At 45.6% G+C, this 14,953-nt stretch overlaps 1 protein-coding gene across 1 annotated transcript in view; it reads left to right on the plus strand.

Moving 5' to 3' along the window:
- Abhd2 (abhydrolase domain containing 2) overlaps positions 1-14,953 on the plus strand; it is an 88,336-nt gene that overhangs the window by 42,176 nt on the left and 31,207 nt on the right. The window contains exons 4-5 of the mRNA NM_018811.6: positions 8,028-8,203; positions 9,993-10,160. Of these exons, the coding sequence (NP_061281.3) occupies positions 8,028-8,203; positions 9,993-10,160 (344 nt within the window). The remainder of the gene's footprint in view (positions 1-8,027; positions 8,204-9,992; positions 10,161-14,953) is intronic.

Below are 14,953 nucleotides of genomic sequence, written 5' to 3' on the forward strand. Positions count from 1 at the left end.
GGGGCTTCACTTGGAGTGACAGTGTGAGTCTGGGTATGGTAGCACATGCCTCTAACCCCAGCGCTAGGGAGGCTGAGGCAGGAGGATCAAGACCCTGTCAGAAGGAAGACAGTGGTCTTTTCTAAGAGATGCTCGGAGTGTTGCTGGGTTGTGGTTGATAAATCCTCCTTTTAACTGGATCCCCAAGCTGCAGTTGAGTGGTGAGCCCTTCTCAGATGCAGAGCACCTAGGCAGAAGAGAACCGACGTTAGACTGGGAAGGAGCTACTCTGGAGTGAGTCCCCTGTGTGGTGGCCCTTGTCTTGTCCTTGCTGAAGACAAGGGCCACCTGAAGCGGAGCCTGTCCTTTCTCCATGACATTGCCAGTTCTGGCTTAGATACCCTTGGTATCTAAGGTCCTCGGTATCTAGATACCAGGTCCTCAGTAAACTGACGTCTGTGGGGAGGGAGCCACTGCTCAGATTGTCTGTGGGTACCGAGAAGGAAATACACGCGCTAGTTTGCTTGTTTGTTTGGGTTTTTGGTGGTGGTTGGTTGGTTTTTGTGGGGTGCTGCTGCTGTTGCTGCTGCAATGCTGGGGAATGTACCCAGAGCCTTATGTATGACAGGGAAGGCCTCTGAATTACAACCACTTTGATAGGGGTTTTAAGCTAGAGGCTCTTGACCATGCAGGCAGGCTATAGCAAATCTCATTTACACTGGCGTTTACCAATACTATTGTTACAGGATGATTAGCGGGCTTCCCCCCACCCCCACCCCATACGTAGTCACCATCCTAGTCACCTGAACAGTGCCAGGGCCTCCGTTGACCTCTCAGTTCTACCGTTGCTGGTTGCCGTGCAGTCTGGCCTCAGCGTCCCCATGGAAAAGCAGGCGGTCCATTTCACAAAACTGACATCAAAGCCAAAGGAGATCTGCTCAAAAAGGACTTTGAAAACCTGCAAGGGGCTGTAGAAAAAACAAACTGCTTTGCTTAACATGTTCTCTGTTCAAAGAGAAAGGTAAATAAACTCGGGATTACAGAGCCATAAATAGCATCTCAAACATCTCTGGCTTCCTTTGTTACAGGGCTCTCTTTGTTGAGGAAAATTCCTAATGTGTCTTAAGTCGCTAAGGGAGAGGCCCCAGGTTTTGGTCCAGTGATGTCATTTCTTTGCTGTTGTAAAATTCTGGTGGTTTTTCCTTAGAGCATAGTCAGTATTTTCTTCTGCAGATCTCAGACTGGCCTCAAACTCATAGCAATCCTCCTGTCCCAGCCTTCCAGGTGCTGGGATTGCAATGTGTGCACCACATGTCCTGCTCAGCGATTTTTTTTTTTTTTCCCACCACACATATTGGGACAATAACTTCTGGCGCAGTAAGTTCTCCTGTGGCTGTCGGTCCCCCACGTCTCATTCCTGTGTTCAACTGTGGAAGTCAAAATGTTCTTATGAATACTAGATTCTTGTACCAGGTTTTTAGACAACACTAAATCATGCCACGTGCAGTCTTATTGATTCCGTCGAGATGGTTTTTTATTTTTATTTTTCCCCAATAAGAGCCACTATGAGATGAATAAGTGACTGATATTTATCCACTACTCGTTTTTTAAATTGTAATTAGGGTTAAAGATGGAGACAAACAGATTGAGGGTAGAAAATAGCCTAGAGGCAGAGTGGTAGTGTGTTTGACATCATTAGCCACAAAGGAAAGTACATCAAGACCAGAATGAGACGTTCCTTCACACCGCTAGGAAGGCACAGTCTTGTTGCTTTCAGTCTTGGAGATTGAGCCCAAGACCTCACCCAGCTCGGCAAGGGCTCCACCACACAGGTATATGCCCCCAAGCCCTTTTATCCAGCCAAACTGCTCAAGCTGAACTTGAACGTGCCTGCGGAGACCAGAGCTGTCAGATCCCCCCAGCCACCCAGGAATCAAACTCAGGTCCTCTGAAAGAATGGCACATGCTCTTAACCATTGAGCCATTTCTCCAGCCCCTACAAGATAATAGAGTTTAATAGAATGCGACAAGTGCTGGTGAGGAGACAGAGACATTGAAACCCTTGAATGTTGCTGATAGCCATAGAAAATGGTGTCCCTGCTATGGGAAACAGTTTGGTTCTCAGGGAAGCAGCAATTCCATTTCTAGGTACAGGCCTCAAAGAGCTGAAGAGGCTTTCAAACAGACGCTTGTACAAACAACGCTTATAGCAACGTTACTCAGAGTAGTCAAAAGGCACGAACTACCCAGTGCCTGTGAGTGATGGGCATGCAAATAAATGTGGTATAGCGAGATAACCCTGTGTTTCTTTCCTTCTTTCCTTTCTTGCTCCATTCCTTGGCAGGGTCTCAAGGCAGATGCCATGCCCTGCCCCTGGCATTCATTCCTTTCTTGTTGTCGCTTACTCAGAGTCAGCTTCCAGAGACTGGAACAGTTCATACTTCTGTCCCAGAGGCCCTGAGTTTGGTCCCCAGCCCCATGTGAGTGGCTGGTACCCACCTGTAACTCCAGCTTCAGGAGGTCGTCTTTTGGCCTCCCTAGGGACTTGAATACACGTAGCATACATTCTCTTACACACATACTTACCCGTATATGTAAACAAAATTAATAAAAGTGACCTTAAAGTGCTCTATCTGATACACATCTACAGTGCCCAGGAGTAGCTGCTAATGGGCGTTTGGTTCACTGGACGACTAGCTGGGGCTTCAGGATTAGGGAACTCAGTGTCAGGTGATATATCCAAAACAGGTCCAGTACATCAGTGCAAAACACATACTGTACAGCAAATCCTAAATTGTTAGAGAGGCACAAGAGAGTCAAAGGAAATGCCAGCTACCAATGAAGTAGTTTAATTTACAACCAACAGACCCAGCTGCCAAGGGGAAAAACTGGTTACACCCTGGGTTAAGGCAACCCTAAGCAATCAGTCGACTTTATTTTTCTCAACTCTTCCTTTAAAAATCAAAACCATTTGCTTGCTCAATCTGCCTAAAGAGTGTGTGCGCCTGCTTGTGTGCAGTGTGCGTGCCTGGAGGGCATGTGGGCTGACAGGAGGGTCCGGATTTTTCCCTTGCAGTCCTTCCCGTTGGTCAGTTTTGCTAGGAAAGCCAGATGTTGATCTGATAAGGACAGGCTGGCCTCTATTTTGTGGTTCGTTTCTTAGTAACGAGCCTTTATTAACCACAGGCCTCAGCATGACCGAGGACAGAGCATCGAGATTAGAAAAGGAGGGGGAAACATTATTCCTGCTTTATTAGAGATAAACATGACCATATGCTCCGATTCTTGAGCACAACTTTTAAGCAGTATGCATGGCCCCATGCAAAGCAATGTAATCAAACTGCACGCTCTAAACCACGAAGAAAGCTGCCAGGCTTTTCTGTGGGATGTAGAGAGACGCGCCATGTTCCTAGAAGGGACGAGTCAGTGCAAAGATGTCTGTTAACACCAAGGGAATACGTGTTTGGTATGTTTTCAATCAAATCTCAAAGATTCCCAGGAACTCAACAAGCCAATCATATAAATTACCGGGAAAATAAATAAATAAATAAATAAATAAATAAATAAATAATCTGCTGAGGAAATTTTGCAAAAGAATAGTGAAGGTGACTAGACCGTTTATCTCTCAAAATATCCCATAAGCTGTATCGATTAAAACAGCCATACTGGCAAATGAATAGACAAACCGGCGAACCCAAATAGAGAATAGGGAAGCACAAGTAACTGGGACGTTGGCGTATATCACAGGTAATGGTGGAAATCAGTCCAGATGAGTGGAACATTTATTATTGTCAAAAAATAGTGACCTTGTCTGGTAGATGAGCTGCATCTTCATATCACTTAGAGGAATAAGTGCATTTAAGGGGAATGCATTTCTTTAAAAAAGTAACTGTAGGAATAAGAGGAAATGGCTAGTTTAGTTATAGATGGGTATTGTAATCAGTCTTCTTAAAACACCAAGCAAAGCCGGGCGGTGGTGGTGCACGCCTTTAATCTCAGCACTTGGAAGGCAGAGGCAGGCAGATTTCTGAGTTCAAGGTCAACCTGGTCTACAGAGTGAGTTCCAGGACAGCCAGGGCTACACAAGACACTGTCTTAAAATCTTAAAAACAGAATCAAGTTAGAAGGAGGGGGAGATTTCTAAGATCAAACAAATTTAACCACAAAAATATTTTTAAAAATATGTAAAAATCAAATTAAACTTTCCTGAGCAGGATATACACCTGTAGTCCTAGCACTCAAGAGACTGAAGCAGGAGAATTGCCAGATCAGGGCCAGCCTGGGCTATATATTGAGACCCTGTCTCAAAAGCCAATGAAAAATGTGAACTTAAACATACAATAATATAATTAATAAGAAAACAATCCTAACATACAAATGATAATGTTTAATACTATAGCGCTAATAAAAATACAAATTAACGGGGAAAAGAGTAAAAATATAATAGAAAATAAACAACGTAAGCAGAATTCACAGGAGAAAATATGTGCCAATAGTAGAGGAGCTGAGTCAGGAAAACATAAATTGCCGTGAGAAACACTTTTACGTTTACCAGGGGGCGTGCATGTGTGCCACACACACCCGTGGACGTCAGGACAACGTGCGGTAGCCGTGTGTGTCCTGGGGATTGACGTGAGGGCATCAGGCTTGGCAGAACATGCCTTTACCCTCCACTTGCCATCCCGAGAATCATGTTTAAAAAGCATAAATTGGATGAGCCTTAAACATGTTGAAATGAGGTGCCCATTAAAGTGGCCAGGATGTAAAAGTTTAATGCCAACTATTTATGGCTGAGGGTGAAGAAGCCAAACAAGTGCTCTCATGGATTATTGGTGGGGATCTAAATTGATCCATCGTCTTTGGAAGGCGATTTGGCATTATCTATAGAATTGACGATGAACCTATTCTCCAAGGTTCCCCTTGTAATTCTCACCTGCTGGGCAGCCGGACTTCTGGGGACAAACACAAAGCCACCCGGTTTCTTAAGGAACAGCCAACCTGCCCCAGATTGGCCTAGATCTGAGAACGACCTTCAGATACAGGGTCAAGTAAGCTAATGACTACTATATTCAGACAAATGGTAGCATAGGTGATGGAATGACCATATCCTTCCAAAGACCGTGTCATCAGTGTCTCTCCAGCATTTGTGTGTGTTGTTTAAACTCTAGAATAGTTTATCCTGTGGGTCTGTATTTCTTCCCTAACCTGGACCATTCTGGACACTGTTTTTGATTTTTTTTTCCCTTGTAGTTTTTTGATAAGTTATATAAATATTTTTTAATGCAGTTAGAAACCCACATTAAACTTAACTTCAAAATCACAGCTTTGAAAGTCCTGCTGTGTGTTGTTGTGAAGTTAATTAAAAATGTTGTTTTATCAGTAGGTGGTATTGTCATACAATTAAAGATTGTGAGACTTATGCTGTGCATAGTTGACCTCACACTGTGATTCTAAGGCAGTTGCGTGCGAGCACACACACACACACACACACTTTGAAGATTTTATTCTATGGACTCTGAGAGTGTCGACAAATGCCAATCAGATGAGAGCTAGACCCCCATTGTCATGATACATACTTTTTTTTTTTTTTTTGATTTTTCGAGACAGGGTTTCTCTGTATAGCTCTGGTTGTCCTGGAACTCTGTAGACCAGGCTGGCCTCGAACTCAGAAATCAGCCTGCCTCTGCCTCCCGAGTGCTGGGATTAAAGGGGTGCACCACCACGCCCGGTATGTACTATCTTTTAAAGATACTTTAAAACCTAAGATTTGCTAAGTGGGTATGTTTTCTGTCATTTCAGCAAATTCTCTCTTGGTGCTTAATGTGGGTCCCTGGGCATGGATTTTAAGGTAAACGTGGTAGGAGATGTGCCTAGAAAGAACTTCCTAACTAATGGTGCTACCTGGGTGCCTAGGACAGAGCAGTGCACAGGAATGAGACAATGACCCAATAACCGACCTGATAGGGAGCTACTCCTAAAGGCAAGAAGGGACTAGGGTGACAAGCTAGGCATCTGGAATAAAGACACTGTTCCCCAGGAGTGCCCATCTGAGGTGAAGCTGAGACGCTGGCTTACTTCTGCAGCTTATGCAGTTAGGGAAGTACAGGGTGAAGCCAACTCTAGGCCAAGCTATGCATCGGAGAGCTGCAGGATTTGTGCGCTGAGATTCTCTCTCCATTGGACAACTGAATGGTGGAGTGGGTGGAACAGGACAGGACGAGAGGTTAGGGGGCCACAAGGGTCGGGGGAGCTGTTGCCAAGATTCAGAGGAGGCCGTGCGTCATGGGGATGGGAGATGTGTATGTGTCATCATTAAGATACCTGCTACAATAATCCTGATATGCAAAATCTGCAAATAGCCAACAGGAGACTTGGCTGTAATTTTTTTTGCCGTTATTTTCTAAGATTAAATCATATTCTAAGCAAAATTTAAAAGTAGCATATGAAATATACTTGTTCTGGTTTTGGTTGATTGGTTTTTTTGTTTTGTTTTGTTTTTGAGACTGGGATTCTCTGTGTAGCCCTGGCTGTCCTGGAACCCAGTCTGTAGACCAGGCTGGCCTTGAACTCAGAGATCCACCTGGCTCCTGTTCCTATATTTTTAACCTCATTTATCTTTTTTATTATTATCCATACTGGAAGGAAAATGTCCCTCTAATTTTCCTCAGAAGCTTGGTTTCCTGGTTCTCCCTTCTCCCTCTACATAGCCCGGGGGCAGTCTGGAGGATTCTGTAAACTATGTGGCTGAGTCTTACACAGTATTCAGTTGTCCAATTGCCATTACTTTTACAAGGCTGCTTTCTGTTGCCATCCTGACCACTCAGCCCTTGCTTTCCAAATCCAGCCATTTGTTTCTATGGGGTTTTTGTACCTGCTGGCAAGTGGCCCCATGTTCTGTGACTTAAACACCCTTCTCCCTTTTCTCTGGCCCCAAAGAAGCAGTTTGCCTGGTGCCTCGCTCAAGGTGGACCTTCACCTCCGTTACTTCGTGTGTATTTAATAGTGCACATACAAAAGGAATAAGTAGAAAAAGAGCTGCTAGAACCATCTGGTTCTGAGGGAAATGTTAAGCATGAATGAACAAATAGGTTAAGATAAATCATTAATAAAACACCCCTGGGACGTAATACAGAGCTGCGAGGTTGGTGCCACCACTGTGTTCCATCAGGAGATTCTCGTTCCTGTAGAACATGCACCATGCCCAGCCACTGAGCTCAGATACAAAGCTGTGAGATAAACCGATATCATTCCCAGTAAATGGGATCATCTTGTACCGGGGCCATGATCCATCCTCAATTCTTAATTAGAGCAGTCTCTTTCCTAGGAATTAATGGGTTTTTAGTTCTTGTATTTCGTTCCAAGGCCACCGTTGTCCTCACAAAGGACAGTTGTAAGGACATCACACCTTGCTTAGGCAAAGAAGCCTTTAGCCTTCATTAATCCACTACAAATACTGCTCGCCCTTCTCACACATTCTCTGAGGCTTATTGTAGTGCTCTCTCTATATCCCAAGTCACTTAGAGGCTCTGAGCAGAGTCTGCAGCTCTTCGTGGTATAGCCAGAAGCAGAATTCTTGTTAATGGAGTAACCAAAGCAGCTGTGGCAGACGCGAGCATTTACTGAGCAGAGGTGCCATGCGAGCCACGCTGTATACATTGGCTCATTTGGTAATAACGAGGCCAGTCTTGTCACACGGGATGTATTCAAAGGGTATTATTTGCTTTCTTTTCCCCTTGATTATAGAAATAGCCCATGTTGAATTGCTTGATGCTCTAAATTTGAAACCACGGTTGGTTCCTAAAGCTAACTTGGCGTGGGAGGCATTAACGAACAGAGCATGGATATAATAAGGTGGTTAAAAATGTTCAGCTCAGTGGCGAAGTGCTCACTCAGTATGCACGAGACCCTACATCACAAAAGGAACCCATTGTGTTTATGGTTAGTGTGCAGAATAATGTGTGGAGAAAGGCCTTAAAAACTAGGGTACCTTTGTTCAATAAATGTGGAGGAAACTAACCACTCCTATTTTTCTTCCTCTCCTTTCTCAGATACATTCCACCACTGATCTGGGGGAAAAGCGGACATATCCAGACAGCCTTGTATGGGAAGATGGGGAGGGTGAGGTCACCACACCCTTACGGGCACCGCAAGTTCATCACCATGTCGGATGGTGCCACTTCTACCTTCGACCTCTTCGAGCCCCTGGCTGAGCACTGTGTTGGAGGTGAGCCACTTTAGGTCCTGGTGTTGAGCCACCCTTAGAGAGAGGAGCAGCCATCAGTGGGGAGCAGTGTGTGAAATGCCTGTGTCACCCACTGTCCCATTGTGTTCAGAGGCCAGGCCATCAGGTTTAACTCCAGCCTGTGCGTGTTAGTTCACATTAGCCACAGTCAGTAGAGAATTATGATCCCTCTTAAAGTACGGAAGCCTGTCTTAAAGGATGGCAGGAAGAGCTTGGAGCCCAGAGCCCCCCAGGACTCAGTAACATTTCCTACTGTTATCTCTCCAATCCTCCCCTCGCCCTGTGAGGTGGGCGATGCTATCTCCCTTGAACCGTGGGAAGCTGGGACTTGGAAAAGCAATCTAGGGTGGGTTTATTTGCTGGGCAGCAGGGCATAAAGGCTCTCGGGTGCCTGGTGTGTAAATCTCCTGGGACAAAAGGACACATTAAAGCCATACTTGCTTTTCATGAGTCAGTGACACCTCATCCAAGAAATGACTCCAGTTTCCGCTGCTGTGAGCGTTTGCCAGCTATACAGTAAACGGCGATGGCAAAGGCCTCATAATGAAGCCTTCAGAGGAAGTGCAGTTGGATGCCAGCATCTTTTTGAATGCAGTCCCTACCAGGAGAGAACATGGTTTTTTTTTTTATTCAAAGATACCTAGTTTATTATAGACGTGTAGTCATTATTTATGGGTAAATTGCAGCAGCAAACGTGCGCCAGCTCATTTATTTCAAGTAACTGGAATTGCTGAGTAGTTTTCCTCCCCATGCCCTCACGTGGCCACCTCCCTGTCATTCAGGTCTCAGATGTCACCTCCTCTGAGACTATGGTTCCTTTCTCTAGACCCGAGGTGCCTCCCTGCCTTAGTCCCTCATGGCACCTGCCAATCTAGCTACTTCTGGGGCTGTTTAGGGCCCTGCTGCTGTAGTGCAGGAGTCCCGGGGCCCAGGAGTCTGTGCTCCACACAAACAGTCACCAAAGGAATGAGTACATGACTAGGGATGGAGTTCCTGCTACGTTTGCAAGTACTGTCGTGGGTCCTTCATACATCTGTGCCCCCACCATAGTTAGTTAAATGCTTTCTTTCTCTTATTTCTAATAATTTGACTTGTAGCATTTAAGCATCCAATTTAAACTTGGTGTGATGGCTCACACCTGAAATCCAAACATTCAAGAGATGGACACTTGAGGATCAGCAATTCAAGGCCAGCGTGGGCTACATGAGACCCAGTCTGAAAACAAGAGTGATAACAACGGCAACCAAGTAGCGTAAAGTTTAGGTTGAGCAGTCAGTCGTTCTTGCTGGTACTCAGTATGGTACCAAAAGGACACAACCAGCTCTAAGTCTCTTATCCATGACTTCCCGTCAGCCCGGCTCCCTGCAGCGATCAGTGCTTGTGTCTGCACCCAAGGAATACTCTTAAGAGAGCTGCTTTATTTCGCTTATGCTTTACTTCCCTGCCCGGGGGAGGGGTACATCTTCCTTTTAGCAAACATAAACAGAAGCATTTCAAAATGAAAAATAGACCAGACTGAAAATGAAAAAGAACAGACCAGTCATGGCGGCGCACACCTTTCATTCCAGCACTAGGGAGGCAGTGGCAGGTAGATCTATGTGGAATCCAGCCAGGGCTTGCAAAGGGAGGCTCTCAAGAGAGAGAGAGAGGAAGAAAGAAGGGAAGGAAGGAGGGAGAGAGACTTGTCCAGAATCTCACTGTCTCAACACCTGTTAATGTCAGTGTTTATATATTAAATGGATGCATAAAGATCTCCTTCTCTACCCTGTAGATGACATCACCATGGTCATCTGTCCTGGAATTGCCAACCACAGCGAGAAGCAGTATATCCGAACCTTCGTTGACTATGCCCAGAAAAATGGCTACCGGTGCGCAGTGCTAAACCACCTGGGAGCCCTCCCCAACATTGAGCTGACCTCCCCACGAATGTTCACCTATGGTAAGCATGGGGTATGGCCAAATGGAGCCTCCCTCTCGCCCCTCACAGAGAGTGTGCAGCCCCTCCAGCCTGTTGCCTTGAGACTATAAGTGTAGAATTTCTGAACATCCACAAGAGACGATGGGGTGACACACTTGTTACAGTAGCTTACACTGCCATCCATGATGCAGTGCCTGAGCAGCTTTGGAGGTGGGCATCCATCTCAGTTCCTCGGGGCTTTAGGGGATGGCCTTGCTCATGGGCCTGGCTGGTCAGAGAGTGCTGCTGGATCCAGGGACACCATGTTCATAGCTGGACTTATGCCATTCACTATGCTATTCCAATACCTGTTCCTTCAAATTCTACCGGACAGGTAAAGATGTAGCAGGCTGTGTTAGTGTCAGTGGAAAGGCACCTGCACACCAGCAGCCTGCTGGGTTCTCAAGTTCCTTGAAGACAGGAATAGGCAGGCTGTCAACTTTACACGGATGCTTCTTAACTTTAAAGGAAACCCTGTTGCCCAAAGTTCTCACTTCTGAATTGTCTCTGTGTGTGTGTGTGTGTGTGTGTATGTGTGTGTGTGTGTGTGTGTGTGTGTGTGTGTGTGTGTGGTTTTGTTTTTGAGACAAGGTCTTACTTGGTAGCACAGGCAATTCTAGAACTTATGGTATCATCCAGGCTGGCATTGAACTTGCAGTGATCCTCCTGCCTCTGCCTCCTAAGTGCTGGGATTACAGGTGTATACCACCATGCCCAGCCCTGGACTGTTCACTCTTGTTTCCCATTGGCTCTCCCTTCTGATTATATATGCACACATAAATAATAAACACTTAAAGATGCATCTATGCGAGCAAACAAATTATAATATGTTGTAAGGGAAACAACTGAACATTATATCTCCAATCTTGCCATATAGCAGTTTGTAATTCTTCACTCTCCCCTTCTGTCTTTATCCATATTTACATATGTTTTATTTATTTTATTATATACTAATAGTTTATATACTAAGAGTAACTTTATACTCACTTTAAAGGTATGTAGCCATTATGTTGAATCTTTAAGAGCTTTGTTGCCGTTCAGTTATAGTCATAAGGTATATAGGGTTTTTTTTTCCGGTATTTTTAAAAATATTGCTATAAGTATCTTGTTCATAGATTTTTTTTTCTTCTCTCTTAAGTACCAGGGACTGAACCACAGTCTTTTTCAAGCTACACAAGCAGCATGTCGCTTTGCTAGAACTGTAGCCCTTCTGCATTTTTATTTTGAGATGGGGCTCACCAAGTTGCCCAGGCTGGCCCTGAACTTGATCAGTAGCCGAGTGGGCCTTGACTGTGTGTGTGATCCTCCCCTCTCAGCCTCTGTCATTTTCTTCTCACTAATGACATCTTCGAAGTAGATTTCCAGCAAAATTATGCAGTTGGCATTCCTACGTATTTTTTTGTACGTATTGTCAGATCTTCCATGGGGTCGTGTATGTTGCCGTTGGTAACCGGTGACAATCCACTCTCATGAGTAGGTAAAGGAAGATTATACATGTATGCTTTTTGGCAGGCAGGGAACGGCATTGGATGTGACTCCCGAGTCCATTTCCACCCTGGCGCTCACTCCCGTGACTCAAGACACCCCTTTCACAGACACTTCTGGTCAGTCTGGTCAGTGGCTTGAGAAATAGATGAAAATCCAGGTGCACGGGGACATGTGACATGTGGAGGAAAGCTTGGCTCTGAATCGCCAGACGAGACAACTTTGAACACAGATGAAAACAATGGGGAGTAATTCTAAGATCCTGGATTAGACAGAAAGCCATCTGGACAAGTAGGAGATAATGACATGTGCCGTGGCCACAAGGCTCAGCAGAGGCTTTAGAAGTGCCATCTAATAGCAAGCGCACCACGCAAGTTAGAAATACCAACCAGGGGCCTGGGAGCGCAGCTCACCTAGAACAGCGTTTACCTCGCAGGCACAAAACACTGGGCTCAGCCCTCAACAGTGCATAAACCACGGTGGTCTTACATGACCACCTGGAGATAGAGGCAGATGGATCAGAAGTGCGAGGTCATCCTTGACTATGACCCTGACAAAAAGAAGAGTTGAAGCCACTGCCACTGCCATCAGTGACGTCACCTACACCTAGTGTATGTACTCAAGCACAGCCAACCCAGAGACAGACAGACAGACATCAGATGAAGAAACTGAAAGGAGCCATGTCATCAGGGGTGCGAGCCAATAAGCAGAAGAGCTGAGGCAGAAGCCTACATCCAGCTGTTCCAACCTTCAGAGTCATCGCACAGCTCATTAGAGCGTTTGAGTCTCTAAGAACCAGACACCTCATCCCGAGAGGGTCCTGGGCAGCAGACAGGGGAGACCTGACAGAAGGCATTACAGGCTAGAGTAAGGTAGGAAAGGGCAGTGGAGGATCCGGGTGGAGTGTGTTCTCCGAGCAGAGCCAGGCAGGAGAACCAGACTCCGGGTTTCCAGACACTGCAGCCCACCCGCAACTGGCGAGGTGGCCTTGCTGAGCCTTGGCTCCAGGTTCTTCTGCGGCAACGGCGTCTTTCTAGACTGTAGTCGTTTTCCAGGACAGGTCACCTAGAGGAGACATGGCTTTTGGGACTATGTTGTTCTTTTGCTCTGTGTTGGTACATTGTTTAGCTGCCACTGTGCATCTGTTAGTAGGGCTGAGGTCAAACATGACTTTCAAAAGGTATAAAAATTTAGAATTCAGAGAGCCTCCTGAAATCTAACACGTCAGTGGTGACTTGCAGGATGCTAGAGCGAGCCTTTGCCGCTGCTTTGGCTCAAATTAATTGATTTTTGATAAGTAAATCCTTGCACCGGTGAGCTAGGAGCACTCTTAATAAAAGTGGGGCTGACATATCAGAGCAAAGCCTGGCTTGTCACTCTCAGCAGGTAAACTGAGGCAGCCTAACCTTAACATGCTAGAAGTGAAAAACCTAACCTCCATTAATCACATGTTAAATTCCTAAATTCATCAGCTATCTCTCATGGCTCAGCCCAGATACATCTGTGGAGTTTCATATCTGTCATCAGCCATCGTTCATTTTATCACTGTTGCACTTGACATAGCCTGGCATGTGACATTACTAACCCAGGCTCACTGGCCCTTCAGGGGGTGCGTTTGCGCTTGTCATCCACTCTTTTCTGTCTCTCAGCTGAACTTTAGAATCATTTGAATTTCTGTATCATACAAGAGAGACCAGCTGATGCATATCCCCAAAGCCCAGCAGTTCAAAGGCAGGGATGTATTTCTGCTCACTCTTAGCATAGCCTGGGGTCCTGGGGCTCATTACTTACTAACTTCGTGCAGAGGCCCAGGTTTGAAGACCAGCTACTAGCTGGCACATGGCCAGTCTCACAGTGGGTAGAGAGAGCCTGGTTCTAGAAGCTACTACCTAGAAATGATAGCGATCTCTCCTGGCCATAATTTGTTGGCCAAAGTACAGCGTGCCACCAAGCTTAACTTCAGAAGAGTGGGTACCGCCAGCTTAGTCAGAACAGCTTATCACAACTTTTAATTGGATTGTAATTTATAAATTAACGTAGAAGACTTTGTATTGACAGTTCATACTTTCCTTTTCCAGGAACATGGTGCTTTCTAAGTCCCCATAGAGAACATCTAGTCCCCTGTAGAGGTCAATGATCGTAACAACTGATTCCTCGGGACAACTCTCCCAGGAAAGTTTTAAAGATGCTAGCGCTTGGGGGCCCAGCTACTTGGGAATCTGGTACAGCCAAGATTTTCAGAGCCACAAACATAAGTCTCATTTCCTATTGCCTCTTCAGTATGTTGTCATTGTTACTATGTTGTGTTGTTAGACCTTGTATTGCATTTTATTGTAGACAATTTCAGAACAGGGAGAGAAGAGAATAGGAGAATGAACCCAGAAAGCCCAGTATACCAACACCTGCTTCTGACTCCCGCAGCTCGTAACCAGTCTTAACTGGTCCTCTTTCTTTTTTTTAGTCCACCGGCCCCCTCATCCTCTCTCAAAGATTATTTCAAAGCAAGTCCCAACCAGCCAGTCATTTCGTCTGTGACTATTTCAGTGTGCTGTGCTGCGATACACTGTAAAATGTTATAACTTGCTCAGGCCAACAGCAATGCCTCATCTCATGGCTTATCCAGCAGAAACTTAATTTCCCAAAGCTACGGAACCAAGAGCCTGGATATAACCATCTCTCTCCGTGGCTTGTAGCTGGCCGCCATCTTCCTGGGTGTCGTCATGGTCTTCTATCTGTGCTTCTATCGGATACATCTCTGCATCCTAATTAGCTAATACAGCTAATTACATTAGGGCCTGCCTGAACCACCCCACTTTACCATAATTACACCTTTGAATACACCTGTATGCTGAGGTGCTGGATGTTAGAGCCTCAGTATGTGAGTCTGGGTAGAGCCATCTATCTCATCGCTGAAGCGTGAGTGCAATATATCATCTCAATTAAAATGGCATGGCTTGTGTTCACACAGAGCGGTTCACTTCTCCCAGCTATGTTCTGTCCTTTTCCCTTTTCACAGTTGATCAATCTAGAACTCACATCAAGTCCATAAAATTGCACTTGGCATATCTCTTTTCGATCACCTTCCCTCACTTTTACCAAGTTCGTAACGAGCTGTTGTCATGTGTGAGTGACTTGATGTGATACTGGGGATAGGAAGCTCTCTGGACCCTCAGGATATGCCACAAGCTCATGAATTAGACTTCCTGGACCCACCCTGAGTATATGTTAGCACCAGGCCGGGCCCCAGCAGTCTCTGAGAGCCAGAGGGACTCAGGCCTGCGCATCTCCGG

Source organism: Mus musculus, chromosome 7 (assembly GCF_000001635.26).
Source record: "Mus musculus strain C57BL/6J chromosome 7, GRCm38.p6 C57BL/6J".
Classification (NCBI taxonomy): domain Eukaryota; kingdom Metazoa; phylum Chordata; class Mammalia; order Rodentia; family Muridae; genus Mus; species Mus musculus.